Here is a 24,733-nt window from a genome sequence, read left to right on the forward strand (position 1 = left end):
CAGCGTAGGGACGGGCGGTAACCCCACACAGAATACGGGGCAGTCCATAACCCCGCACAGCGTATGCGACAGTCTGTAACCCCGCACAGCAAGGTTCGGCACTCCCAGTCACACACTGACATGGCAGGAACAAATGAAAAGCCCAGCGCCCACCCACACAAATAACACGGACACTTGTTCAGAGCTGGCTTTCCGATGGGACTCGCTCCGAGCCATTCTGGGGCTTCACATTCCCCACAGCCCCACATACCTTGCCAGCTCCCTCTTCCTTGCGATCAGCCACTGAGTCTCTCGCCCAAATCATCAATGGAGCGGGTAGAAAGAGACAAGCCTGAGACCCCGTCCGTGCCTGTCCCAAGTGGATCAGAATCTCAGAACCAGGTGTCAGCTGTGAGGAGGCAACCCGAGTGGGCATGTGTTTTATTTTAGAGACATCGCACGGTAACAGCTCCTCAGACCCAGCAGCCTGCACTGCCACTTACAACATTGTGAGCAAATAACCTATGAATCCTGATATCTGAGGAGGAATTTCTACATTTAGAGGGTACTGGGCTCATGGAATTCATTGACAAAGACAGCTGTGGAGGCCAAATTATTGGGTATATTTATAGCAGAGGTTGATAGGCTCTTCATGAGCCAGGCTACAGGGAGCAGGGAGAAAAATGGGATTGAGGGGGAATAATATATCAGACATGATAGAATGACGAAGCACACTCGATGCGCCAAATGGCCCAATTACGTTCCAATGTCTTTTCCTCTTTGATACGTGTGAGAAAGCAGAGCAGAGGAGAGTGATGCAGTCATATAAACTCCAGACAGACGGCAGTGGGTACTGAACTCCGAGCACCAGCCCTGTCATAGCAGGACCATAGAGCATAACATAACGAGCAGAATTAGGGCATTTGACCCAGTAATTGCATCGGCATTTCATCCTGGGTCATCCATTTTCCCTTCTCAGCCACAATCTTCTGCAGTCTCCACATACTCTTTCATGCCCTAACCAATCAAGAATCTATAAACCTCTGCCTTAAGAAGACCCAATGACTTGCCTCCAGACATGTCTATGGCATTGGATTCCACAGATTCACCACTCTCTGGAAAAAGAAATCCATTTTGTGAGCATCTGCTCCGGATTTCAGGCATCTGCAGAATCCCTGGTGTTTGTCACGAACCATCCTCCTGAATTGACATCAATGTGTATCACCGATATCGAATGTCCCGGCATAAAAACCAAACTTTTAATCACAAATGTAACCAATCCTCACATCCCCATTGCCTGCCTCCCATCACAAAGCCAGTTTGAATCCAATGCAGACCATCATAGAAATAGAGAAAACCTACAGCACAATACAGGCCCTTCAGCCCACAAAGCTGTGCCGAACATGTCCTTACCTGAGAAATTACTAGGGTTCCCAATAGTCCTCTACTTTTCTGAGCTCCATATACCCGTCCAGGAGTCTCATAAAAGACCCTATCGTATCCGCCTCCACCACTGTTGCCAGCAGCCCATTCCACGCACTTAACACTCTCTGAGTAAAAAGGTTACCCCTGATATCTCAAACACGACGAAATCGGCAGATGCTGGAATTTCAAGCAACACACACAAAAAATGCTGGTGAACGCAGCAGGCCAGGCAGCATCTGTATGAAGAGGTACAGCCCATGTTTCGAGCCAACACCCTTCAGCCCGAAACGTCGACTGTACTTCTTCATATAGATGCTGCCTGGCCTGCTGCGTTCACCAGCATTTTTTTGTGCGTGTTACCCCTGACATCTCCTCTGTACCTACTTCCAAGCATCTTAAAACTGTGCCCTCTCGTGCTAGCTATTTCAGCCCTGGGAAAAAGCCTCTGACCATCCACACGATCAATACTTCTCATCATCTTATACACCTCTATCAGGTCACCTCTCATCCTCCATCACTCCAAGGAGAAAAAGCCGAGTTCACTCAACCTGTTTTCATAAGGCATGCTGCCCAATCCAGGCAACATCCTTGTAAATCTCCTCTGCATCCTTTCTATGGTTTCCACGTCCTTCCTGTAGTGAGGCGACCAGAACTGAGCACAGTACTCCAAGTGGGGTCTGACCAGGGTCCTATATAGCTGCAACATTACCTCTTGGCTCCTAAACTCAGTCCCACGACTGATGAAAGGCCAATTCACTGTATGCTTTCATAACCACAGAGTCACACTGCGCAGCTGCCTTAAGTGTCCTATGGACTCGGACCCCAAGATCCCTCTGATTCTCCACACTGCCAAGAGTCTTACCATTAATACTATATTCTGCCATCATATTTGACCTACCAAAATGAACCACCTCACACTTATCTGGGTTGAACTCCATCTGCCACTTCTCAGCCCAGTTTTGCATCCTATCAATGTCCCGCTGTAACCTCTGACAGCCCTCCACACTATCCACAACACCTCCAACCTTTGTGTCATCAGCAAACTTACTAACCCATCCCTTCACTTCCTCATCCAGGTCATTTATAAAAATCACAAAGAGTAGGGGTCCCAGAACAGATGCCTGAGGCACACCACTGGTCACCGACCTCCATGCAGAATTAGGCCATTTTATCCATCAAGTCTGCTCCGCCATTCCACCAGACTTTCCCTCTCAACACCATTCTTCTACCTTCTCCTCATCAACTCTGATCTGCTGGTGTCCACCACCCAAATCTATGGTTCCCATTTACCAATACTGTGGCTGACAGAGCCAGAGTGATCCACAACACAGAGCATTCCAAGGACGCAGACAGAGGGCAAAGCACACTTCTGTTGTATCAGGATGTCCACAGGCACATTACGCATGTGAAAACTATCATACATTCAACTTGAATATGATCACCCCCACAGCGCCCCAACAGCTCTCTCTCACACACACACAAACAGGAGAGTTAACTATCTTACCCGAGGCACCCGGTGGATGCCACTGTTGGGTAAGGCCGCCAGGGTCCTATAATCCAATTTCATAGGTTCAGTGCATTGACTCTGCAAACAAGGACAAGATGAGAGACAGCAGAATATTAACACGGGGGAGTCACCAGGAGACACACCTACCACCCATGGCAAAGTCTTACACAGACACCGTGCCCATCACTCCCCATCACCCACACCATCCCTGTAACTCCCTGTGACCCACACCGTCCCCATCACTCCCTGTGACCCACACGGTCGCCGTCACTCCCAGTGACTCACACCGTCACTGTCACTCCCCCGACCCACACCATACCCGTCACTCCCCCGACCCACACCATCACTCCCCCCGACCCACACCGTCACCGTCACTCCCCCGACCCGCACCGTCCCCGTCACTCCCCCCGACCCGCACCGTCCCCGTCACTCCCCCGACCCGCACCGTCACCGTCACTCACCCCGACCCACACCGTCACTCCCCCGACCCACACCGTCACTCCCTGTGACCCACACCGTCACTCCCCCCGACCCACACCGTCACTCCCCCCGACCCACACCATCCCCCTCATTCCCCGTAATCCACACTGTCACCGTCACTCCCCATGACCCACACCGTCAGCGTCACTCCCCATGACCCACACCGTCACTGTCACTCCCCCGCCCCACACCGTCCCCGTCACTCCCCCAATCCACACCGTCACCATCACTCCCCCGACCCACACCGTCATTCCCCCCGACCCACACAATCCCCGTCACTCCCCGTGACCCACACCACAATCCCCGTCACTCCCCGTGACCCACACCGTCACTGTCACTCCCCCGACCCACACCGTCACTCCCCCGACCCACACCGTCAGCGTCACTCCCCTTGACCCACACCGTCCCCGTCACTCCCCCCTACCCACACTGTCAGCATCACTCCCCATGACCTACACCATCCCATCACACCCAGTGATCCACACCGTCACCGTCACTCCCCGACCCACACCGTCCCCGTCACTCCCCGTGATCCACACCGTCACCGTCACTACCCCCGACCCACACCGTCCCCGTCACTCCCCGTGACCCACACGGTCACTGTCACTCCCCGACCCGCACTGTCACCGTCACTCCCCCGACCCACACCATCACTCCCTGTGACCCACACCGTCACTCTCCCCGACCCACACCGTACCCCTCACTCCCCATGATCCACACTGTCCCCATCACTCCCCGATTCACACTGTCACCGTCACTCCCCCCCCCGACCCACATCATCCCCGTCACTCCCCGTGACCCACACCGTCCCCGTCACACCCCGTGACCCACACCGTCACTGTCACTCCCCCGACCCACACTGGCCCCGTCACTCCCGCCGACCCACACCATCACTCCCTGTGACCCCACACCATCACTCTCCCCGACCCACACCGTACCCCTCACTCCCCGTGATCCACACTGTCCCCATCACTCCCCAGTGACCCACACCGACCCGTCACTCCCCGGTGACCCACACCGTCACCACCCCCGACCCACACCGTCCCCGTCACTCCCCGTGACCCACACGGTCACTGTCACTCCCCCGACCCGCACCGTCACCATCACTCCTCCGACCCACACTATCACTCCCTGTGACCCACACCGTCACTCTCCCCGACCCACACCGTACCCCTCACTCCCCGTGATCCACACTGTCCCCATCACTCCCCAGTGACCCACACCGACCCGTCACTCCCCGTGATCCACACCGTCACCACCCCCGACCCACACCGTCCCCGTCACTCCCCGTGACCCACACGGTCACTGTCACTCCCCCGACCCGCACTGTCACTGTCACTCCCCCGACCCGCACCGTCACCATCACTCCCCCGACCCACACTATCACTCCCTGTGACCCACACCGTCACTCTCCCCGACCCACACCGTACCCCTCCTCCCCGTGATCCACACTGTCCCCATCACTCCCCAGTGACCCACACCGACCCGTCACTCCCCGTGATCCACACCGTCACCACCCCCGACCCACACCGTCCCCGTCACTCCCCGTGACCCACACGGTCACTGTCACTCCCCCGACCCGCACTGTCACTGTCACTCCCCCGACCCGCACCGTCACCATCACTCCCCCGACCCACACCATCACTCCCTGTGACCCACACCGTCACTCTCCCCGACCCACACCGTACCCCTCACTCCCCGTGATCCACACTGTCCCCATCACTCTCCGGTGACCCACACCATCACTCCCCATGATCCACACCGTCCCCGTCACTCCCCCGATTCACACCGTCACCGTCACTCCCCGGTGACCCACACCATCACTCCCTGTGATCCACACCGTACCCCTCACTCCCCGTGATCCACACTGTCCCCATCACTCCCCGGTGACCCACACCATCACTCCCCATGATCCACACCGTCCCCGTCACTCCCCCTGATTCACACCGTCACCGTCACTCCCCGGTGACCCACACCGTCACTCCCCCCCCGACCCACATCATCCCCGTCACTCCCCGTGACCCACACCGTCCCCGTCACTCCCCGGTGACCCACACCGTCACTCCCTCCCTGACCCACATCATCCCCGTCACTCCCCGTGACCCACACCGTCACCGTCACTCCCCGGTGACCCACACCGTCACTCCCCCCCCCGACCCACATCATCCCCGTCACTCCCCGTGACCCACACCGTCCCCGTCACACCCCGTGACCCACACCGTCACTGTCACTCCCCCGACCCACACTGGCCCCGTCACTCCCGCCGACCCACACCATCAGCGTCACTCCCCGTAACCCACACCGTCCCCGTCACTCCCCGTGATCCACACCGTCACTGTCACTCCCCCGACCCACACCGTCCCCGTCACTTCCCCCGACCCGCACCGTCCCCGTCACTCCCCCCCGACCCGCACCGTCACCGTCACTCCCCTGACCCGCACCATCCCCGTCACTCCCCCAGACCCGCACCGTCACCGTCACCCACCCCGACCTGCACCGTCACCAACACTCCCCCGACCCACACCATCACTCCCTGTGACCCACACCGTCACTCCCCCCGACCCGCACTGTCCCCCTCACTCCCCGTGATCCACACTGTCACCATCACTCCCCCCGACCCACACCGTCCTCGTCACTCCCCGGTGACCCACACCGTCCTCGTCACTCCCCGTGATCCACACCGTCCCCGTCACTGCCCGTGACCCACACCGTCCCCGTCACTCCCCGTGACCCACACCGTCCCCGTCACTCCCCCCGACCCGCACCGTCCCCGTCACTCCCCCCGACCCGCACCGTCCCCGTCACTCCCCCCCGACCCGCACCGTCACCGTCACTCCCCTGACCCGCACCATCCCCGTCACTCCCCCAGACCCACACCGTCACCGTCACCCACCCCGACCTGCACCGTCACTCCCCCGACCCGCACCATCACTCCCTGTGACCCACACCGTCACTCCCCCCGACCCACACCGTCCTCGTCACTCCCCGGTGACCCACACCGTCACTGTCACTCCCCGTGATCCACACCGTCCCCGTCACTCCCCAGTGACCCACACCGTCATCATCAATCCCCGTGATCCACACTGTCCCCGTCACTCCCCGTGATCCACATCGTCACCGTCACTCCACGTGATCCACACCGTCACCGTCACTCCCCGGTGACCCACACCGTCACCATCACTCCCCCCTCAACTCACACAGTCCCCGTCAATCCCCGTGACCCACACCGTCCCCTTCACTCCACGTGACCCACACCGTCACTGTCAGTCCCCCGACCCACACCGTCATCATCATCCCCGTGATCCACACTGTCCCCGTCACTCCACGTGATCCACACCGTCACCGTCACTCCCCAGTGACCCACACCGTCACTCCCCAGTGACCCACACCGTCACCATCACTCCCCCCTCAACCCGCACCATCACTCCCCCGACCCACACCGTCACTACCTCCGACCCACACCGTCCCCCTCACACCCCGTGATCCACACCGTCACCGTCACTCCCCCCGACCCACACTGTCCCCGTCACTCCCCGGTGACCCACACCGTCATCATCAATCCCCGTGATCCACACTGTCCCCGTCACTCCCCGTGATCCACATCGTCACCGTCACTCCACGTGACCCACACCGTCACTGTCACTCCCCGTGACCCACACCGTCACTGTCAGTCCCCCGACCCACACCGTCATCATCATCCCCGTGATCCACACTGTCCCCGTCACTCCACGTGATCCACACCGTCACCGTCACTCCCCAGTGACCCACACCGTCACCATCACTCCCCCCTCAACCCGCACCATCACTCCCCCGACCCACACCGTCACTACCTCCGACCCACACCGTCCCCCTCACACCCCGTGATCCACACCGTCACCGTCACTCCCCCCGACCCACACTGTCCCCGTCACTCCCCGGTGACCCACACCGTCACTGTTACTCCCCGTGATCCACACCGTCCCGTCACTCCCTATGATCCACACCGTCACCGCCACCTCCCGGTGACCCACACCATCCCCGTCACTCCCCGGTGACCCACACCGTCACCGTCACTCCCCCACCCGACCCACACCGTCCCCGTCACTCCTTGTGACCCACACCGTCCCCGTCACTCCCCCGACCCACACCGTACCCGTCATTCCCCGTGACCCACACCGTCACTGTCACTCCCCCGACCCGCACCATCACTCACCCCGATCCGCACCGTCAGCGTCACTCCCCCGACCCACACCATCACTCCCTGTGACCCACACCGTCACTCTCCCCGACCCACACCGTACCCCTCACTGCCCCTGATCCACACTGTCCCCGTCACTCCCCGGTGACCCACACCGTCCCCGTCACTCCCTGTGATCCACACCGTCACCGTCACTCCCCATGACCCACACCGTCCCCGTCACACCCCGTGATCCACACCGTCACTGTCACTCCCCGACCCACACTGGCCCCGTCACTCCCGCCGACCCACACCATCAGCGTCACTCCCCGTAACCCACACCGTCCCCATCACTCCCCGTGACCCTCACTGTCACTCCCCCGACCCACACCGTCCTCGTCACTCCCGACCCGCACCGCCCCCGTCACTCCCCCTGACCCGCACTGTCACCGTCACTCCCCGTGACCCACACCGTCCCTTTCACTCCCCGTGGCCCACATCATCCCCATCACTCCCCGTGACCCACACCGTCATCAACACTCCCCCCGACCCACACCGTCAGCGTCACTCCCCGTGATCCACACCGTCACTGTCACTCCCCCGACCCACACTGGCCCCGTCACTCCCGCCGACCCACACCATCAGCGTCACTCCCCGTAACCCACACCGTCCCCATCACTCCCCGTGACCCTCACTGTCACTCCCCCGACCCACACCGTCGTCACTCCCGACCCGCACCGTCACCGTCACTCCCCCGACCCGCACCGTCCCCGTCACTCCCCCTGACCCGCACCGTCACCGTCACTCACCCCGACCCGCAACGTCACCGTCACTCCCCGTGACCCACACCGTCCCTTTCACTCCCCGTGGCCCACATCATCCCCATCACTCCCCGTGACCCACACCGTCATCAACACTCCCCCGACCCACACCGTCAGCGTCACTCCCCGTGACCCACATCATCCCCGTCACTCCCCGTGACCCACACCGTCACTGTCACTACCCCGACCCACACTGGCCCCGTCACTCCCGCCGACCCACACCATCAGCGTCACTCCCCGTGATCCACATCGTCACTGTCACTCCCCTGACCCACACCGTCCCCGTCACTCCCCCCCGACCCGCACCGTCACCGTCACTCCCCTGACCCGCACCATCCCCGTCACTCCCCCCCGACCCGCACCGTCACCGTCACTCCCCTGACCCGCACCATCCCCGTCACTCCCCCAGACCCGCACCGTCAACGTCACCCACCCCGACCTGCACCGTCACCAACACTCCCCCGACCCACACCATCACTCCCTGTGACCCACACCGTCACTCCCCCCGACCCGCACTGTCCCCCTCACTCCCCGTGATCCACACTGTCACCATCACTCCCCCCGACCCACACCGTCCTCGTCACTCCCCGGTGACCCACACCGTCACTGTCACTCCCCGTGATCCACACCGTCCCCGTCACTGCCCGTGATCCACACCGTCCCCGTCACTCCCCGTGACCCACACCGTCACTGTCACTCCCCCGACCCGCACCGTCCCCGTCACTCCCCCCAACCCGCACCGTCCCCGTCACTCCCCCCGACCCGCACCGTCCCCGTCACTCACCCCCGACCCGCACCGTCACCGTCACTCCCCTGACCCGCACCATCCCCGTCACTCTCCCAGACCCGCACCGTCACCGTCACCCACCCCGACCTGCACCGTCACCGACACTCCCCCGACCCACACCATCACTCCCTGTGACCCACACCGTCACTCCCCCTGACCCGCACCGTCCCCCTCACTCCCCGTGATCCACTCTGTCACCGTCACTCCCCCCGACCCACACAGTCCTCGTCACTCCCCGGTGACCCACACCGTCACTGTCACTCCCCGTGATCCACACCGTCCCCGTCACTCCCCAGTGACCCACACCGTCATCATCAATCCCCGTGATCCACACTGTCCCCGTCACTCCCCGTGATCCACATCGTCACCGTCACTCCACGTGATCCACACCTTCACCGTCACTCCCCGGTGACCCACACCGTCACCGTCACTCCTCGGTGACCCACACCGTCACCATCACTCCCCCCTCAACCCACACAGTCCCCGTCAATCCCCGTGACCCACACCGTCCCCTTCACTCCCCGTGATCCACACCGTCCCCGTCACTCCCCGGTGACCCACACCGTCACTGTTACTCCCCGTGATCCACACTGTCTCCGTCACTCCCTATGATCCACACCGTCACCCGCCACCTCCCGGTGACCCACACCGTCCCCGTCACTACCCGGTGACCCACACCGTCACCGTCACTCCCCCGCCCGACCCACACCGTCCCCGTCACTCCTTGTGACCCACACCGTCCCCGTCACTCCCCCAACCCACACCGTACCCGTCATTCCCCGTGACCCACACCGTCACTGTCACTCCCCCGACCCGCACCATCACTCACCCCGATCCACACCGTACCCCTCACTGCCCCTGATCCACACTGTCCCCGTCACTCCCTGTGATCCACACCGTCACCGTCACTCCCCATGACCCACACCGTCCCCGTCACACCCCGTGATCCACATCGTCACTGTCACTCCCGCCGACCCACACCATCAGCGTCACTCCCCGTAACCCACACCGTCCCCATCGCTCCCCGTGACCCTCACTGTCACTCCCCCGACCCACACCGTCCTCGTCACTCCCGACCCGCACCGTCACCGTCACTCCTCCGACCCGCACCGTCCCCGACCCACACCGTCATCATCAATCCCCGTGATCCACACTGTCCCCGTCACTCCCCGTGATCCACACCGTCCCCGTCACTCCACGTGATCCACACCGGCCCCGTCACTCCCGCCGACCCACACCGTCCCCGTCACTCCCCCGACCCGCACCATCACTCCCCCGACCCACACCGTCACTCCCCCGACCCGCACCGTCCCCGTCACTCCCCGTGATCCACACCGTCCCCGTCACTCCACGTGATCCACACCGGCCCCGTCACTCCCGCCGACCCACACCGTCCCCGTCACTCCCCCGACCCGCACCATCACTCCCCCGACCCACACCGTCACTCCCCCGACCCGCACCGTCCCCGTCACTCACCCCAACCCGCACCATCACCATCACTCCCCCGACCCACACCGTCACTCCCCCCGACCCACAACGTCCCCCTCACTCCCCATGATCCACACTGTCACCTTCACTCCCCCCGACCCACACCATCCCCGTCACTCCCCAGTGACCCACACCGTCACAGTTACTCCCTGTGATCCACACCGTCCCCGTCACTCCCCGTGATCCACACCGTCCCCGTCACTCCCCGTGATCCACATAGTCACCGTCACCCCCCCCGGTGACCCACACCGTCCCCGTCACTACCCGGTGACCCACACCGTCACCGTCACTCCCCGTGATCAACACCGTCACCATCACTCCCCCCCCGACCCACACGGTCCCCGTCACTCCCCCCGACCCACACCGTCACTCCCCCGACCCACACCGTCCCCGTCACTCCTCCCTACCCACACTGTCAGCGTCACTCCCCGTGACCTACACCATCCCCGTCACACCCAGTGATCCACACCGTCACCGTCACTCCCCCGACCCACACCGTCCCCGTCACTCCCCGTGACCCACACCGTCCCCGTCACTCCCCGTGATCCACACCGTCACTCCCAGTGATCCACACCATCACTCCCACCCGACCCACACCGTCACTCCCCCCGACCCACACCGTCCCCCTCACTCCCCGTGATCCACACTGTCACCGTCACTCCCCCGACCCACACCGTCCCCGTCACTCCCTGTGATCCACACCGTCACCATCACTCCCCCCCCGAACCTCACCGTCACTCCCTGTGACCCACACCATCACTCCCCCCCGACCCACACCGTCACTGTCACTCCCCGTGATCCACACCGTCACTGTCACTCCCCCCGACCCACACCGTCCCCGTCACTCCCCGTGATCCACACCGTCACCCCCCCTCGACCCACAACGTCACTCCCTGTGACCCACACCGTCACTCCCTCCGACCCACACTGTCCCTGTCACTCCCCGTGATCCACACCGTCACCGTCACTCCCCCCGTCCACACCTTCCCCGTCACTCCCCGTGATCCACACCGTCACCATCACTCCCCCTCTACCCACACCGTCACCGTTACTCCCCCCGACCCACACCATCACTCCCCCCGACCCACACCGTCACCGTCACTCCCTCGACCAACACCGTCCCCGTCACTCCCCGTGATCCACACCGTCCCCGTCACTCCCCCTGACCCACACCGTCCCCGTCACTCCCCGTGATCCACACCGTCACCGTCACTCCCCCCGACCCACACCGTCCCCATTTACTCCCCATGATCCACACCGTCACCGTCACTCCCCCTCGACCCACACCGTCACCGTCACTCCCCTCGACCCACACCGTCACTCCCCCGACCCACACCGTCCCCGTCACTCCCCCCGACCCACACCGTCCCCGTCACTCCCCCAGACCCACACTGTCACCGTCACTCCCCCCGACCCGCACCGTCACTCCCCCGACCCACACTGTCACCGTCACTCCCCCGACCCACACCGTCCCCGTCACTCCCTCCGACCCGCACCGTCACTCCCCCGACCAGCACAGTTACCGTCACTTCCCCCAACCCACACCGTCACCATCACTCACCCCGACCCGCACCGTCACCGTCACTCCCCCGACCCACACCGTCACCCCCTGTGACCCACACCATCACTCCCCCCGACCCACACCGTCCCCCTCACTTCCCGTGATCCACACTGTCACCGTCACTCCCCCCGACCCACACCGTCCTCATCACTCCCCGGTGATCCACATCGTCACTGTCACGCCCCCTCGACCCACAACGTCACTCCCTGTGACCCACACCGTCACTCCCTCCGACCCACACTGTTCCTGTCACTCCCCGTGATCCACACCGTCACCGTCACTCCCCCCGTCCACACCTTCCCCGTCACTCCCCGTGATCCACACCGTCACCATCACTCCCCCTCGACCCACACCGTCACCGTTACTCCCCCCGACCCACACCGTCACTCCCCCGACCCACACCGTCACCGTCACTCCCTCGACCCACACCGTCCCCGTCACTCCCCGTGATCCACACCGTCAGCGTCACTCCCCACGACCCACACCGTCCCCGTCGCTCCCCATGATCCACACCGTCACCGTCACTCCCCCTCGACCCACACCGTCACCGTCACTCCCCTCGACCCACACTGTCACCGTCACTCCCCCGACCCACCGTCCCCATCACTCCCTCCGACCCGCACCGTCACTCCCCCGACCAGCACCGTTACCGTCACTTCCCCCAACCCACACCGTCACCATCACTCACCCCGACCCGCACCGTCACTCCCCCGACCCACACTGTCACCGTCACTCCCTGTGACCCACACCATCACTCCCCCCGACCCACACCGTCCCCCTCACTTCCCGTGATCCACACTGTCACCGTCACTCCCCCCGACCCACACCGTCCCCATCACTCCCCGGTGACCCACACCATCACCGTCACTCCCCCCGACCCACACCGTCCCCGTCACTCCCCGTAATCCACACCGTCACCGTCATGCCCCCTCGACCCACAACGTCACTCCCTGTGACCCACACCGTCACTCCCTCCGACCCACACTGTTCCTGTCACTCCCCGTGATCCACACCGTCACCGTCACTCCCCCCGTCCACACCTTCCCCGTCACTCCCCGTGATCCACACCGTCACCATCACTCCCCCTCAACCCACACCGTCACCGTTACTCCCCCCGACCCACACCGTCCCCCTCACTTCCCGTGACCCACACCGTCACCGTCACTCCCCGGTGACCCACACCGTCACCATCACTCCCCCCCCACCCACACCATCCCCGTCACTCCCCGTGACCCACACCGTTCCCGTCACTCCCCTGACCCACACCGTCAGCGTCACTCCCCCGACCCACACTGTCACCGTCACTCCCCCGACCCACACCGTCCCCGTCACTCCCTCCGACCCGCACCGTCACTCCCCCGACCAGCACCGTTACCGTCACTTCCCCCAACCCACACCGTCACCATCACTCACCCCGACCCGCACCGTCACTCCCCCGACCCACACTGTCACCGTCACTCCCTGTGACCCACACCATCACTCCCCCCGACCCACACCGTCCCCCTCACTTCCCGTGATCCACACTGTCACCGTCACTCCCCCCGACCCACACCGTCCCCATCACTCCCCGGTGACCCACACCATCACCGTCACTCCCCCCGACCCACACCGTCCCCGTCACTCCCCGTGATCCACACCGTCACCGTCATGCCCCCTCGACCCACAACGTCACTCCCTGTGACCCACACCGTCACTCCCTCCGACCCACACTGTTCCTGTCACTCCCCGTGATCCACACCGTCACCGTCACTCCCCCCGTCCACACCTTCCCCGTCACTCCCCGTGATCCACACCGTCACCATCACTCCCCCTCAACCCACACCGTCACCGTTACTCCCCCCGACCCACACCATCACTCCCCCCGATCCACACCGTCCCCCTCACTTCCCGTGACCCACACCGTCACCGTCACTCCCCGGTGACCCACACCGTCACTGTCACTACCCGGTGACCCACACCGTCACCGTCACTCCCCGTGATCCACACCGTCACCATCACTCCCCCTCAACCCACACCGTCACCGTTACTCCCCCCGACCCACACCATCACTCCCCCCGACCCACATCGTCCCCCTCACTTCCCGTGACCCACACCGTCACCGTCACTCCCCGGTGACCCACACCGTCACTGTCACTACCCGGTGACCCACACCGTCACCGTCACTCCCCGTGATCCACACCGTCACCATCACTCCCCCCCCACCCACACCGTCCCCGTCACTCCCCGTGACCCACACCGTTCCCGTCACTCCCCTGACCCACACCGTCAGCGTCACTCCCCCGACCCACACCGTCATTGTCACTCCCTGTGACCCACACCATCACTCCCCCCGACCCACACCGTCCCCGTCTCTCCCCGTGATCCACACCGTCACCGTCACTCCCCCCGACCCACACCGTCCCCATCACTCCGTGATCCACACCATCACCGTCACTCCCCCTCGACCCACACCGTCATCCCCGTGACCCACACCGTCACTCCCTCCGACCCACACCGTCCCCCTCACTCCCCCGATCCACACCGTCACCAACACCACCCCGACCCACACTGTCAGCGTCACTCCGTGACCCATACCGTCACCGTCACTCCCCACCGACCCACACAGTCACTGTCACTCCCCGTGACCCACACCAGCACTCCCCCCGACCCACACCGTCACTGTCACTCGCCCCGATCCACACCGTCACTGTCACTCGCCCCGATCCACACCGTCACTGTCACTCCCTGTGACCCACACCATCACTCCCCACGACCCACACCGTCCCCATCACTCCCCCCGACCCACACCGTCACTGTCACTCCCCGTGACCCATACCGTCACTGTCACTCCCCCCGACCCACACCGTCACTGTCACTCCCCCGACCCACACCGTCAGCGTCATTCCCCGTGACCCATACCAGACTGAATGTGACTCCTTCACGGCAGCCACGTCTCATTACCTCTTCCTCCTCCAACTTCCGCGTTGCCTCCTCTTGCTCCCTCCGCATTCTCTCCTTACAGACGGCAAGAAAAGAGAGATTTGTTGATTCTATCTGCTCTACAGTGCTCCACAAGCATAGTCAACGAATGGTAACTCAGTGCAGAGGGTGGGATTATACTGATCAAGGATCAGGTGTGATTGTCCTGACTGGGGAGAGACCCATGCGGCAGTGCTGTAGGCTACGTTATGTACACGAGGCTGTGATTGTACTGATCGTGGATAGACTGATACCTGGTTGTAGGCTGTGTTATGTTTACAGGAGGGTGGGATTGTACTGATGATTCATTAGGGAGTTCACTGAGTTACTAGTATAATGACGGTCGAGGGGCAGTGACGATTCATTGAGGAACTCACTGAGTTACCGGTACAATGAGAGTCGAGGGGCAATGACGATTCATTGGGGAGTTCACTGAGCTACCAGTACAATGACAGTCGTGAGAACTCGCACCATTTCTGATTCTTGTCTATCTGTCATGGATAAAATATACATTCAGTGGCCACTTTATTATGTACAGGAGTGGAAATGGTGTGGTCTTTTTCTGCTGTAGCCCATCCACTTCAATATTTGATGTGATGTGCGTTCAGAGATGCTCTTCTGCACACCACCATTGTAACAAGGCATCTACGGAAGAGTAAACAGCTGACATTTCAGGCTGAGGTCCTTTTTCAGGACTGAGAAGGAAGGAAGGGGGGGTAGGAGATGCCTGAATTAATATAGGTGGGGGAGGGAAAAGAGGCTAGCTGTAAGGTGATAGCTGAAGTCAGGTTGCAGGGAAAGGTCAAAGGCTGGAGAAGAAAGGATCTCATAGAAGTGAGAGTGGACAGTGGGACAAAGGGAAGAAGGAGGGTCCCAGGGGGAAGGTGAGAAGACGTGAAAGGTCAGAGTCAGAAACAGAGTAAGGGTGCGAGTAATTTGTTCATCAGGAGGACAAATCAATACTTATACCATCAGGTTGGAGGGTAGCCAGACAGAAAGTAAGTTGTTGCTCCTCCACCCTGAGGGCAGCTTTCCTTGGCACAACAGGAGGCCATGGATCGACATGTCAGAACGCGAATGGGGATTAAGATGTTTGGCCATTGGGAGGTCCCACTTGACGGGGATGGCATGGTGGTGGCCTCCCCATTTTACGATGGGTCTCACCAATGCAGAGGCGGATGGGGATAGGTACTGACAAGAGGGACTTTGTCATTACTACAGCCGTGGGAAGATGTGATGAGCGCAAATGTACAGGAAATGAAGGAGATGTGAGTCCCTCCAAGCATGTGGCCTAAGTATTACACCTGTCCATACACCTGCTCCCTCACCTCCATTCAGTTAATTCCAGGTGAGGCAACAATTCACCTGTGAATCTACTAAGGTCGTCTATTGTGCCCAGTGCTCCCAATGCAACCTCCTCTACATCGGTGAGCCCTTCTGGAAATTGGGGAAGCGCGTCATTATTTACCTCCACACCATCTGCACAAGTGGCACTTCCTGATAGCCAAACATTTTAGTTCCAAGTCTCATTCTAATTCTAACGTGTCGATCTGTGCCAAGATGAGGCCATTCTCAGAGTGGTGGAGAAACATCTTATATTCCATCTGAGTAGCTCCAACCTGATGGTACAAATATCAATTTCTCCTTCTGGTGAACAAATTTTACCGCCTTCCCTTTCCTCTATTCCCCACTCTGACCTTTCACTTCTCACCTGCCTCTTACTTCCCCACGTGTCCCCTCTTCCTTCCCTTTCTCCCATTCTCCACCTTTCTCTCCTATCAGATCCTTTCTTCTCCAACCCTTGACCTTTTCCACCCACCTGGCCTCACCTATCACCTTCCAGCCAGTCTCCTTCTCCTCCCCCCCCCTTTTCTAGTCTGACATCTTCTCCCTTACTTCTCATTCCTGAAGAAATGTCAACTATTTACTCTTTTCCATGGATGCTGCCTTGCCTGCTGAGTTCGTCCAGCAATCTGCATTGCTTTGGATTTCCAGCATCTGCAGAATTTCTTGTATTGATGATTCTCCTCTGATCTCTCTCATTAATGAGGCGATTTCACCCATGGAACTGCCATTCACTGGATGCTTGTGTTTCTTGATCTATTCTTCGTAATCTCCGGAAATTATCGTGCATGAAAATCCCAAGAGATCAGCAGTTTGTGTGATACTGAAACCATCCCACCCAGCACCAATTTATTCTGTGAATAAAGTCACTCAGATCACATTTCTTCCCCATTCTGATGTTTGGTCTGAACAACAACTGAACTGCTTGACCATCTCTGCACTGGGTTGCTGCCACATGATTGGCTGATAAGATATTTGCATTAACATGCAGACGTACAGGTGTACCTAATAAAGTGGCCACTGAGCACATTTAAACATCTTTTTTAAAACTCTCCTTTATTAAATTCAAGAGAAATTACTTTGCAGAGACTTAAATTGCCTGCTGTGCTTGCACCATGAACCGTTTCTGTGTGTACCGAGCCCTGCCTCAGGCTTGTCCTGTGTGTTATAAGTGGGCAGAGCCTCTGCTGCTATTAGGGGAGGCTGAGGGGTGAGGGTAGATTCCACAATCCTGTGGTTGGTGGGGGTGGGAGGGGAGTGTAGAACAGGTGTTGAACTGGTGGGATTAAGTCTGGCCCTTTGCTGCTGCCCCTATTTCTGTGAAACTGTCGGGAGATTCCTACCCGCATTCCCTCCTCAGCGGCAGCAGCTGTTAGCTCCCAACAGACACATTCCCGCATTTCGAAGGGGCCCGAATTCTTCAGGCACGTGCCGCTTTGACTTTGAGGAATCAAACAGCTGCAAATACAGCGCTTCAGACAGGATGCACAAAGACAGAGACTGAAAGCAGGAGGAATTGAGCTGCTGGTGAGCACAAAGATAGTGGGCCAAAGGACCTGATCCGTGTCCCCATTGTCTAAGATACAAAGGGAAGTAAGACAGGAGCAGAATTAGGCCATTCAGCCCATCGATTCTGCTCTGCCTTTCTATCATGGCTGATTTATTATCCCTTTCAAACCTTCTCCTGCCTCCTCCCTGTAACCTTTGACACCCTGACTAATCAAGAACCAGTGAGCCTCTGCTTTAAGTATACTCGATGACGGCCTCCACAGCCGCCTGTGGCAAAGGATTCCACAGATTCACCACCCTCTGGCTAAAGAAATTCTGTCTCTAAGGGGACGTCCTTGTTCTCAGAGACTGTGGGCCCTGGTCCCAGACTCTCCCACTGTGAGAAACAGTCTCTCCACCTACACTCCGTTTTGGTCACCCTTTTATAGGAAAGATGTAACTGAACTGGAACAGAGAACACCGCAGTACAGTACAGGCCCTTCGGCACAAAACAGAATCAATCTGTTCACCACATTCATTCCTGGGATGGCAGGACTTTCATATGGTGAAAGACTGGATCGACTAGGCTTATACTGGTTGGAATTTAGAAGACTGAGGGGGGATCTTATTGAAACGTATAAAATCCTAAAGGGATTGGACAGGCTAGATGCAGAAAGATTGTTCCCGATATTGGGGAAGTCCAGAACGAGGGGTCACAGTTTGAGGATAAAGGGGAAGCCTTTTAGGACCGAGATTAGGAAAAACTTCTTCACACAGAGAGTGGTGAATCTGTGGAATTCTCTGCCACAGGAAACAGTTGAGGCCAGTTCATTGGCTATATTTAAGAGGGAGTGAGATATGGCCCTTGTGGCTAAAGGGATCAGGGGGTATGGAGGGAAGGCAGGTACAGGGTTCTGAGTTGGATGATCAGCCATGATCATACTGAATGGCAGTGCAGGTTCGAAGGGCCGAATGGTCTATTTTCTGTGTTTCTATGTTTATGTTTTCAAATGTCATACTGACCTTTGTTTAGAAACAGCCAAAACGATGTACCAGGGTATTGCCTGGACTTGGACCTAAGTTACAGCTTACTTGGACAAGGATATATATTCCCTGGAATGGAGATTGAGGGATGACCCGATGGAGATATATAAGATCATGAGGGACATATACAAAGTAAAATCAGCTCAATTTTTTTCCCAGGGAAGGGCACTAAAAAGAGGGGGAATATGTTTAAAATCAGAGGTGAGAGATGTAAAAGGGACATTGGGGTAGCTTTTACATGCAGGGGACGGGGTGTATTTTGAATGATACAGTGGTTGAGGTGGACAGATGAGCAACATTTTAAAGCACTTTGTATGTAAGCGGATGGATTGGAGAGGTTTAGAGGGCAAATGCAGACTGATGGGTCGGGCTCATCCGGCAATGCGGTCGGCAGGGATGCTGCCGGGCTGAAGGGCCTGTATGGTAATCGCTTATTCTGGTCCAGAGCGTGGACTTCGAAAGAAATGAAGGGGAGCATTAGATCCAAGCAGATGACCAAAGTCGGAAGAAGCTGAGGTTTAGAATCAGCAAAGTCGGGGGAAGGAATTGATTACAACAGTACAACACAGGAACGTCTGTGCTAAATACAGTGTGAAATGGAACTAAATCCCTTCTACCTGCATACATCTGTACTTCTGGGCACCAAGGTGTGTAGGGAAAGACTGGATAGAGGGTCAGCTACAATGATACCGAAAGGCAGACCAGGCTCATGGGGCCGAGTGGCCTCAGCCTGCCTCTCTTTTCCCACAATCCTGACCAACTGACCAGTCGTCCTTCAGAGTCTGGAGGAAAGAGTACAGTTCAGTCAAACCTCTCACCACTTTCTCCAGCTCCTCTCGTTCCCAGAGCGACGACTCCCGAACCATTTCAATCTCCTGGAATGAAACAAGAGACACGCGTGAGCCGAATCACGCTGTGAGGGGGAGACGGACAGAGAGAACGGGGAGGCTAGCGTGGGTAAAGAGACACGCGTGAGCCGAATCACGCAGTGAGGGGGCGACGGACAGAGAGAACGGGGAGGCTAGCGTGGGTAAAGAGACACGCGTGAGCCGAATCACGCAGTGAGAGGGGGACGGACAGAGAGAACGGGGAGGCTTGCGTGGGTAAAGAGACACATGTGACTGGTACAGGGGCAGTGGGACAAGCAGAGCGAGAGAGGGCAGGTTGCAAGTGTGGGTATTGTGGCTGACATGAGTGGTATTGGGACAGTGAGACAGGACGGAGAGTGGGATAGTGAGGGACAGCAGGGTGATGAGTGTCGTGAGTGGCAACAGATGAGTGAGATGGGAGAGGGATCAGGGTAGTGAGAGAGAACGGGGAGGCGAGTGTTGGTAAAAAGACTTGTTTAAGCAGCATCAGGGCAGTGAGATAGGAGAGAGACCACAATAATGAGAGCGAGGGTTTGGCAAGTGTTGGTAAAGAGACATGTGAGCTGTATCGAAACAGTGAAATGGGAAGAGAGACCAGGATAGCGAGTCAGAGCAGAGTAGCGATGAGAAAGAGAGACAGGGAGAATGGGGAGGCATGTGGTTAAGGGGCCTGAGTAAGTATATTGGGGCGGTGAGCTGAACATGGATCAGGATGGCAAGGAGAGCAAGGAGGCAGGCGTGGGTAAAGAAGCACGAGTGAGTGGTATCGGAACAGTGAAAATGGAAGAGGGATCAAAAAAGCGAGGGAGAACAGGATGGTGACTGTGGGTGAAGACAAGAGGGCATGAGGGGGTAAAAAGAGATGATAGGGCTCAGGGGAGGAGGTGTAAAGAGGATAGTTAGTAGTTACTGCCTGTTATGTTTCTGGAATTTAGGGCAGCAAGGTAGGATATATGGAGTGAAAGAAATGCAGTTCAGAAGCCAAGAGGTAATGTTGCAGCTCTATAAAACCTTAGTGAGACCACACCTGGAATATCGTGCTCAGTTCTGGTCGCCTCATTTAAGGAAGGATGTGGAAGCTTTAGGTGCAGTGTTTTATCAGGACGTTGCTTGGACGAGAGGACAAGTCTTATGGAGTTAGATTGAGAGACCTAAGGCTTTCCTCTTTGAGGCGAAGGACGATGAAAGGTGAATTGGTAGAGGTATACAAGGTAAGAGGCGTAGGTCGAGTGGACAGCCAGACACCTTCGTCCCAGGTGCAAATGGTGAATGTGATGGACATAATTTTAAGGTGATTGGAGTGAAGTATAGGGGGGAGGTCAGAGGTAAGCTTTTTCACACAGAGACTGGTGGGTGTGTGGAACATGCTGCCAGGGTGGTGGGAGACACTAGGAGCATTTAAGAGACTCTTAGATAGGCAGATGGATGATAGAAAAATGGAGGGATGAGTTAGATTAATCTTCGAGTAGGATGAAGAGCCTGTATTGTGCTGTGATATTCTATGTTATGTCTCCTGAACACCCACAAGTGAGCGACGGCTGCAGTGACCTCTTACCTTCTGCAGAATATCCACTTCTTCAGGGCTCATATCTCGATCGATGGATGAGATGCTCTCCATACTGTTCTTTCGACCCATCCCAGAGGCAAAGGGGTTCACAATGACGCCAGGGGACGACTGCAAGACAATCAGGACAACAGAGATACTGGTAACCGTGCTACAGGTGGCTCCAGGCCCAGCTGGGAAAGAAGGGTTGGGCACGGGGCTAGCAACACCATCCCAGAACCATAGAAACAGTGATAGAAACTCCAAATATCTCATCCCTAGGACAGGAAGAATCTTTGCTTGGAAGATATGCAAGTCTTCATAGGGTTAAGAAACTGCAATGATAAAACGACGCTGATGGGAGACAGGCCTCCAAATAGCAGCCAGGATGTGGGAGACAAGCTACAGAGGCAGGAGAAAGGAGCTGGCCAAAGTTGATTGGAAGGGGACACGAGCAAGGGTGATGGCAGAACAGTGATGGCAGGAGTCTCTGGAGGCAATTCGGCAGGTGCAGGACAGATACATTCCAAAGATGTAGAAGTATTCTAAAAGGAGGATGAAGCAACTATGGCTGACAAGGGAAGTCAAAGACAGCATAAAAAACAAAAAAATTGTGGTAAGTTATAGGATTGGGAAGCTTCTGAAAACCAACAGAAGGCAACAAAAAATCCATAAGGAGAGAGAAGATGAATTATGAAAGGAAGCTAGCTTATAATATAAAGAGGATAGCAGAAGTTTTTTTCAAATACATAGAGAGTAAAAGGGAGGTAAGGGTGGATATTGAACCGCTGGACAGTGGCAGTGGAGAGGTAGAAATGGCGAACGAAGAGATGGCACAGGAACTTAGTATTTTGCATCACTATGGAAGACACTAGCAGTATGCCAGATATTCAAGAGTGTCTGGTAGTAGAAGTGAATGTTGTTGTTATTACTAAAGAGACAGTGAAAAGTCTGAAAAGCTGAAAAGTCTGAATGTAGATAAATCACCTGGACCAGACGGACTACACCCCAATGTTCTAAAAGAAGTAGTTGAAGAGACTGCGGAGGCATTATTCTGATTTTTCAAGGACCACTAGATTTTGAAATGGTTCGAAAGTACCAGAATATTGCAAGTGTCACACGACTCTTCAAGAAAGAGAGAGAGGCAAAAGGAAGGAAATTATAAGCAATTTAGTCTGACCTCAGTGGTTGGGAATATGTTGGAGCTCATTATTAAGGATGAGGTTTCAAAGTATTTGAAGGCACATGATAAAGTAGCCAAAAGTCGGCACAGATTCCTTAAGGGGATATCTTTCTAAACAAACCTGTTGGAATTCTCTGAGGAAATCGAAGGCAGGATGGACAAAGGAAAATCAGCGCCTGCTCCTGAATAGATTTTCAGATGACCTTTGACAAGGTGTCACAAATGAGGCTGCTTACCAAGATAAGTGCACATGATAGTACAGGAAAGATACAAGTATGGTCTGAAGATTGGCTAACTGCAAAGAGGCAGAGTGGGAATAGAGGAGTCCTTTTCTGTTGGGCTGCCAGTGACTAGTAGTATTCCACAGGGGTCAGTGTTGGTAGCATTTCTTTTCACACTATATGTCAATGATTTTGATGAAGGAATTCATGGCTTTATGGCCAAGCTTGTGAACGATAGGCGGAGGGGCAGGTAGCTTCGAGGAAGCAGGAAATCTACAGAAGGCCTCAGACAGATTGGGAGAATGGGCAAAGCAGTGGCAGATGGAGTACAGTTTAGGGAAGTGTATGGTCCTGCACTTTAAAAGAAGACTGTTGCCTAAACAGGAGAGAATTCAAAAATCAGAGACGTAAAGGGATTTGTGAGTCCTTGTGCAGGATTCCCTCATGGTTATCTTGCAGGTTGAGACAGTGGTAAGGAAAGTATTCATTTTGAGAGGACAAGAATATAAGAGCAAGGATGTACTGTTGAAGCTTTATAAGACACTAGTGAGGCCTCGCGTGGAGTATTATAAGCGTTTTGAGCCCCTTATCTAACAAAGGAAGTGAGAAGAGTGGAGAGGGTTCAAAGGAGATTCACTAAATGACTCTGGGGTTGAAAGGCTTGTCATATGAGGAGCCTGTACTCACTGGAATTCCAAAGAATGACGGACGATCTCATTGAAACCTAGCGAATGTTGAAAGACCTCGACAGAGTGAATGTGGAGAGGATATTTCCTATGATGAGGGAGTACAAGATCAAGGACATAGCCTCAGAATAGGGAGATGTGCATTTAGAATGGAATTGAGGAGGAATTTCTTCAGCCAGAGAGGTGAATCTGTGAAATTCTTTGTCACAGGCAGCTGTGGAGGCCAGGTCATTCAGTATATTTAAAGTGGGCGTTGATAGGTCCTTCATTAGTCAGGGCATCACAGATTACAGGGAAAAGGCAGGAAAATGAAGAGAGGGATAATAAATTAGCCATGATGGAATGGCTCGATGGGCCAAATGTCCTAATTCTGCTCCAGCTTTATGGCTTATGTCATGTGGGGAAAGCAGAGGCCGGGTCGATTGACCTGTTGGCTGTCTGTGGCCCAGTAGTCAGCCTGGTCCTGTATAGGCAAGAGAGAAAGCTCCGCACAGTGGGGAACTTTGTCTTACAGAGGAGAGTGAACATTTTCTTGGGACAAAGGCATCTTATGGGTACAGGGGGATATCAGTCAGCCCTGGGATGTTTAAACTGTGTAATGTATGTTGCTGGTGGTAGTGGGGTGCAGAAGAGGTTCACTGGGTTGTTTGATTTACGTTAATTTTATTTTGAGATACCACACGGAACCACCCCGTCAAGCTGCACCACCCAGCAACGCACTGACTTAACCCAGGCCAATTTACAGTGACCAATTAATCTACCAACTGGTACGTCTTTGGGTTGTGTGAAGAAATCCACTCCAACAGTGGAAAAGCATACAGACGTGCTTACTGAGTACAGCAGAACTGAACTCCAAACTCTGAGGACACGGGCTGTAACAGTATTGTGCTAACCACAACCTACTGTGGCACCCGCCGTGGCCAGGACTTGAGGCTGTAGCTGTATGGAGAGATTGGACAGCCTGGGACTTCTCCCTGATGGAAAGAGTGCTGAGAGGTGACCTGCTGGAGTTTAATAACATTATAGAGGCATTCGTAGGGTGGACAGTCACAGATTTGTCCACAAGGTAGAGGAGCCTAAAACTGGAAGTCAGAGGGTTAAGGTGAAAGGAGAGAGCTTCAAAGGGGATCTGAGGGGCGTTTCCACAGGGTGATATGTACATGGAATGAGTAGCCTAAAGAGTAGAGGAAGTG

At 56.8% G+C, this 24,733-nt stretch overlaps 1 protein-coding gene across 1 annotated transcript in view; it reads right to left on the bottom strand.

Moving 5' to 3' along the window:
• Positions 1-24,733, bottom strand: part of scrib (scribble planar cell polarity protein) — a 353,260-nt gene that overhangs the window by 98,517 nt on the left and 230,010 nt on the right. The window contains 5 exon segments of the mRNA XM_072254338.1: positions 251-388; positions 2,909-2,989; positions 15,145-15,198; positions 19,857-19,913; positions 21,463-21,582. Of these exon segments, the coding sequence (XP_072110439.1) occupies positions 251-388; positions 2,909-2,989; positions 15,145-15,198; positions 19,857-19,913; positions 21,463-21,582 (450 nt within the window).

Source organism: Mobula birostris, chromosome 3 (genome assembly GCF_030028105.1).
Source record: "Mobula birostris isolate sMobBir1 chromosome 3, sMobBir1.hap1, whole genome shotgun sequence".
Lineage (NCBI taxonomy): Eukaryota > Metazoa > Chordata > Chondrichthyes > Myliobatiformes > Myliobatidae > Mobula > Mobula birostris.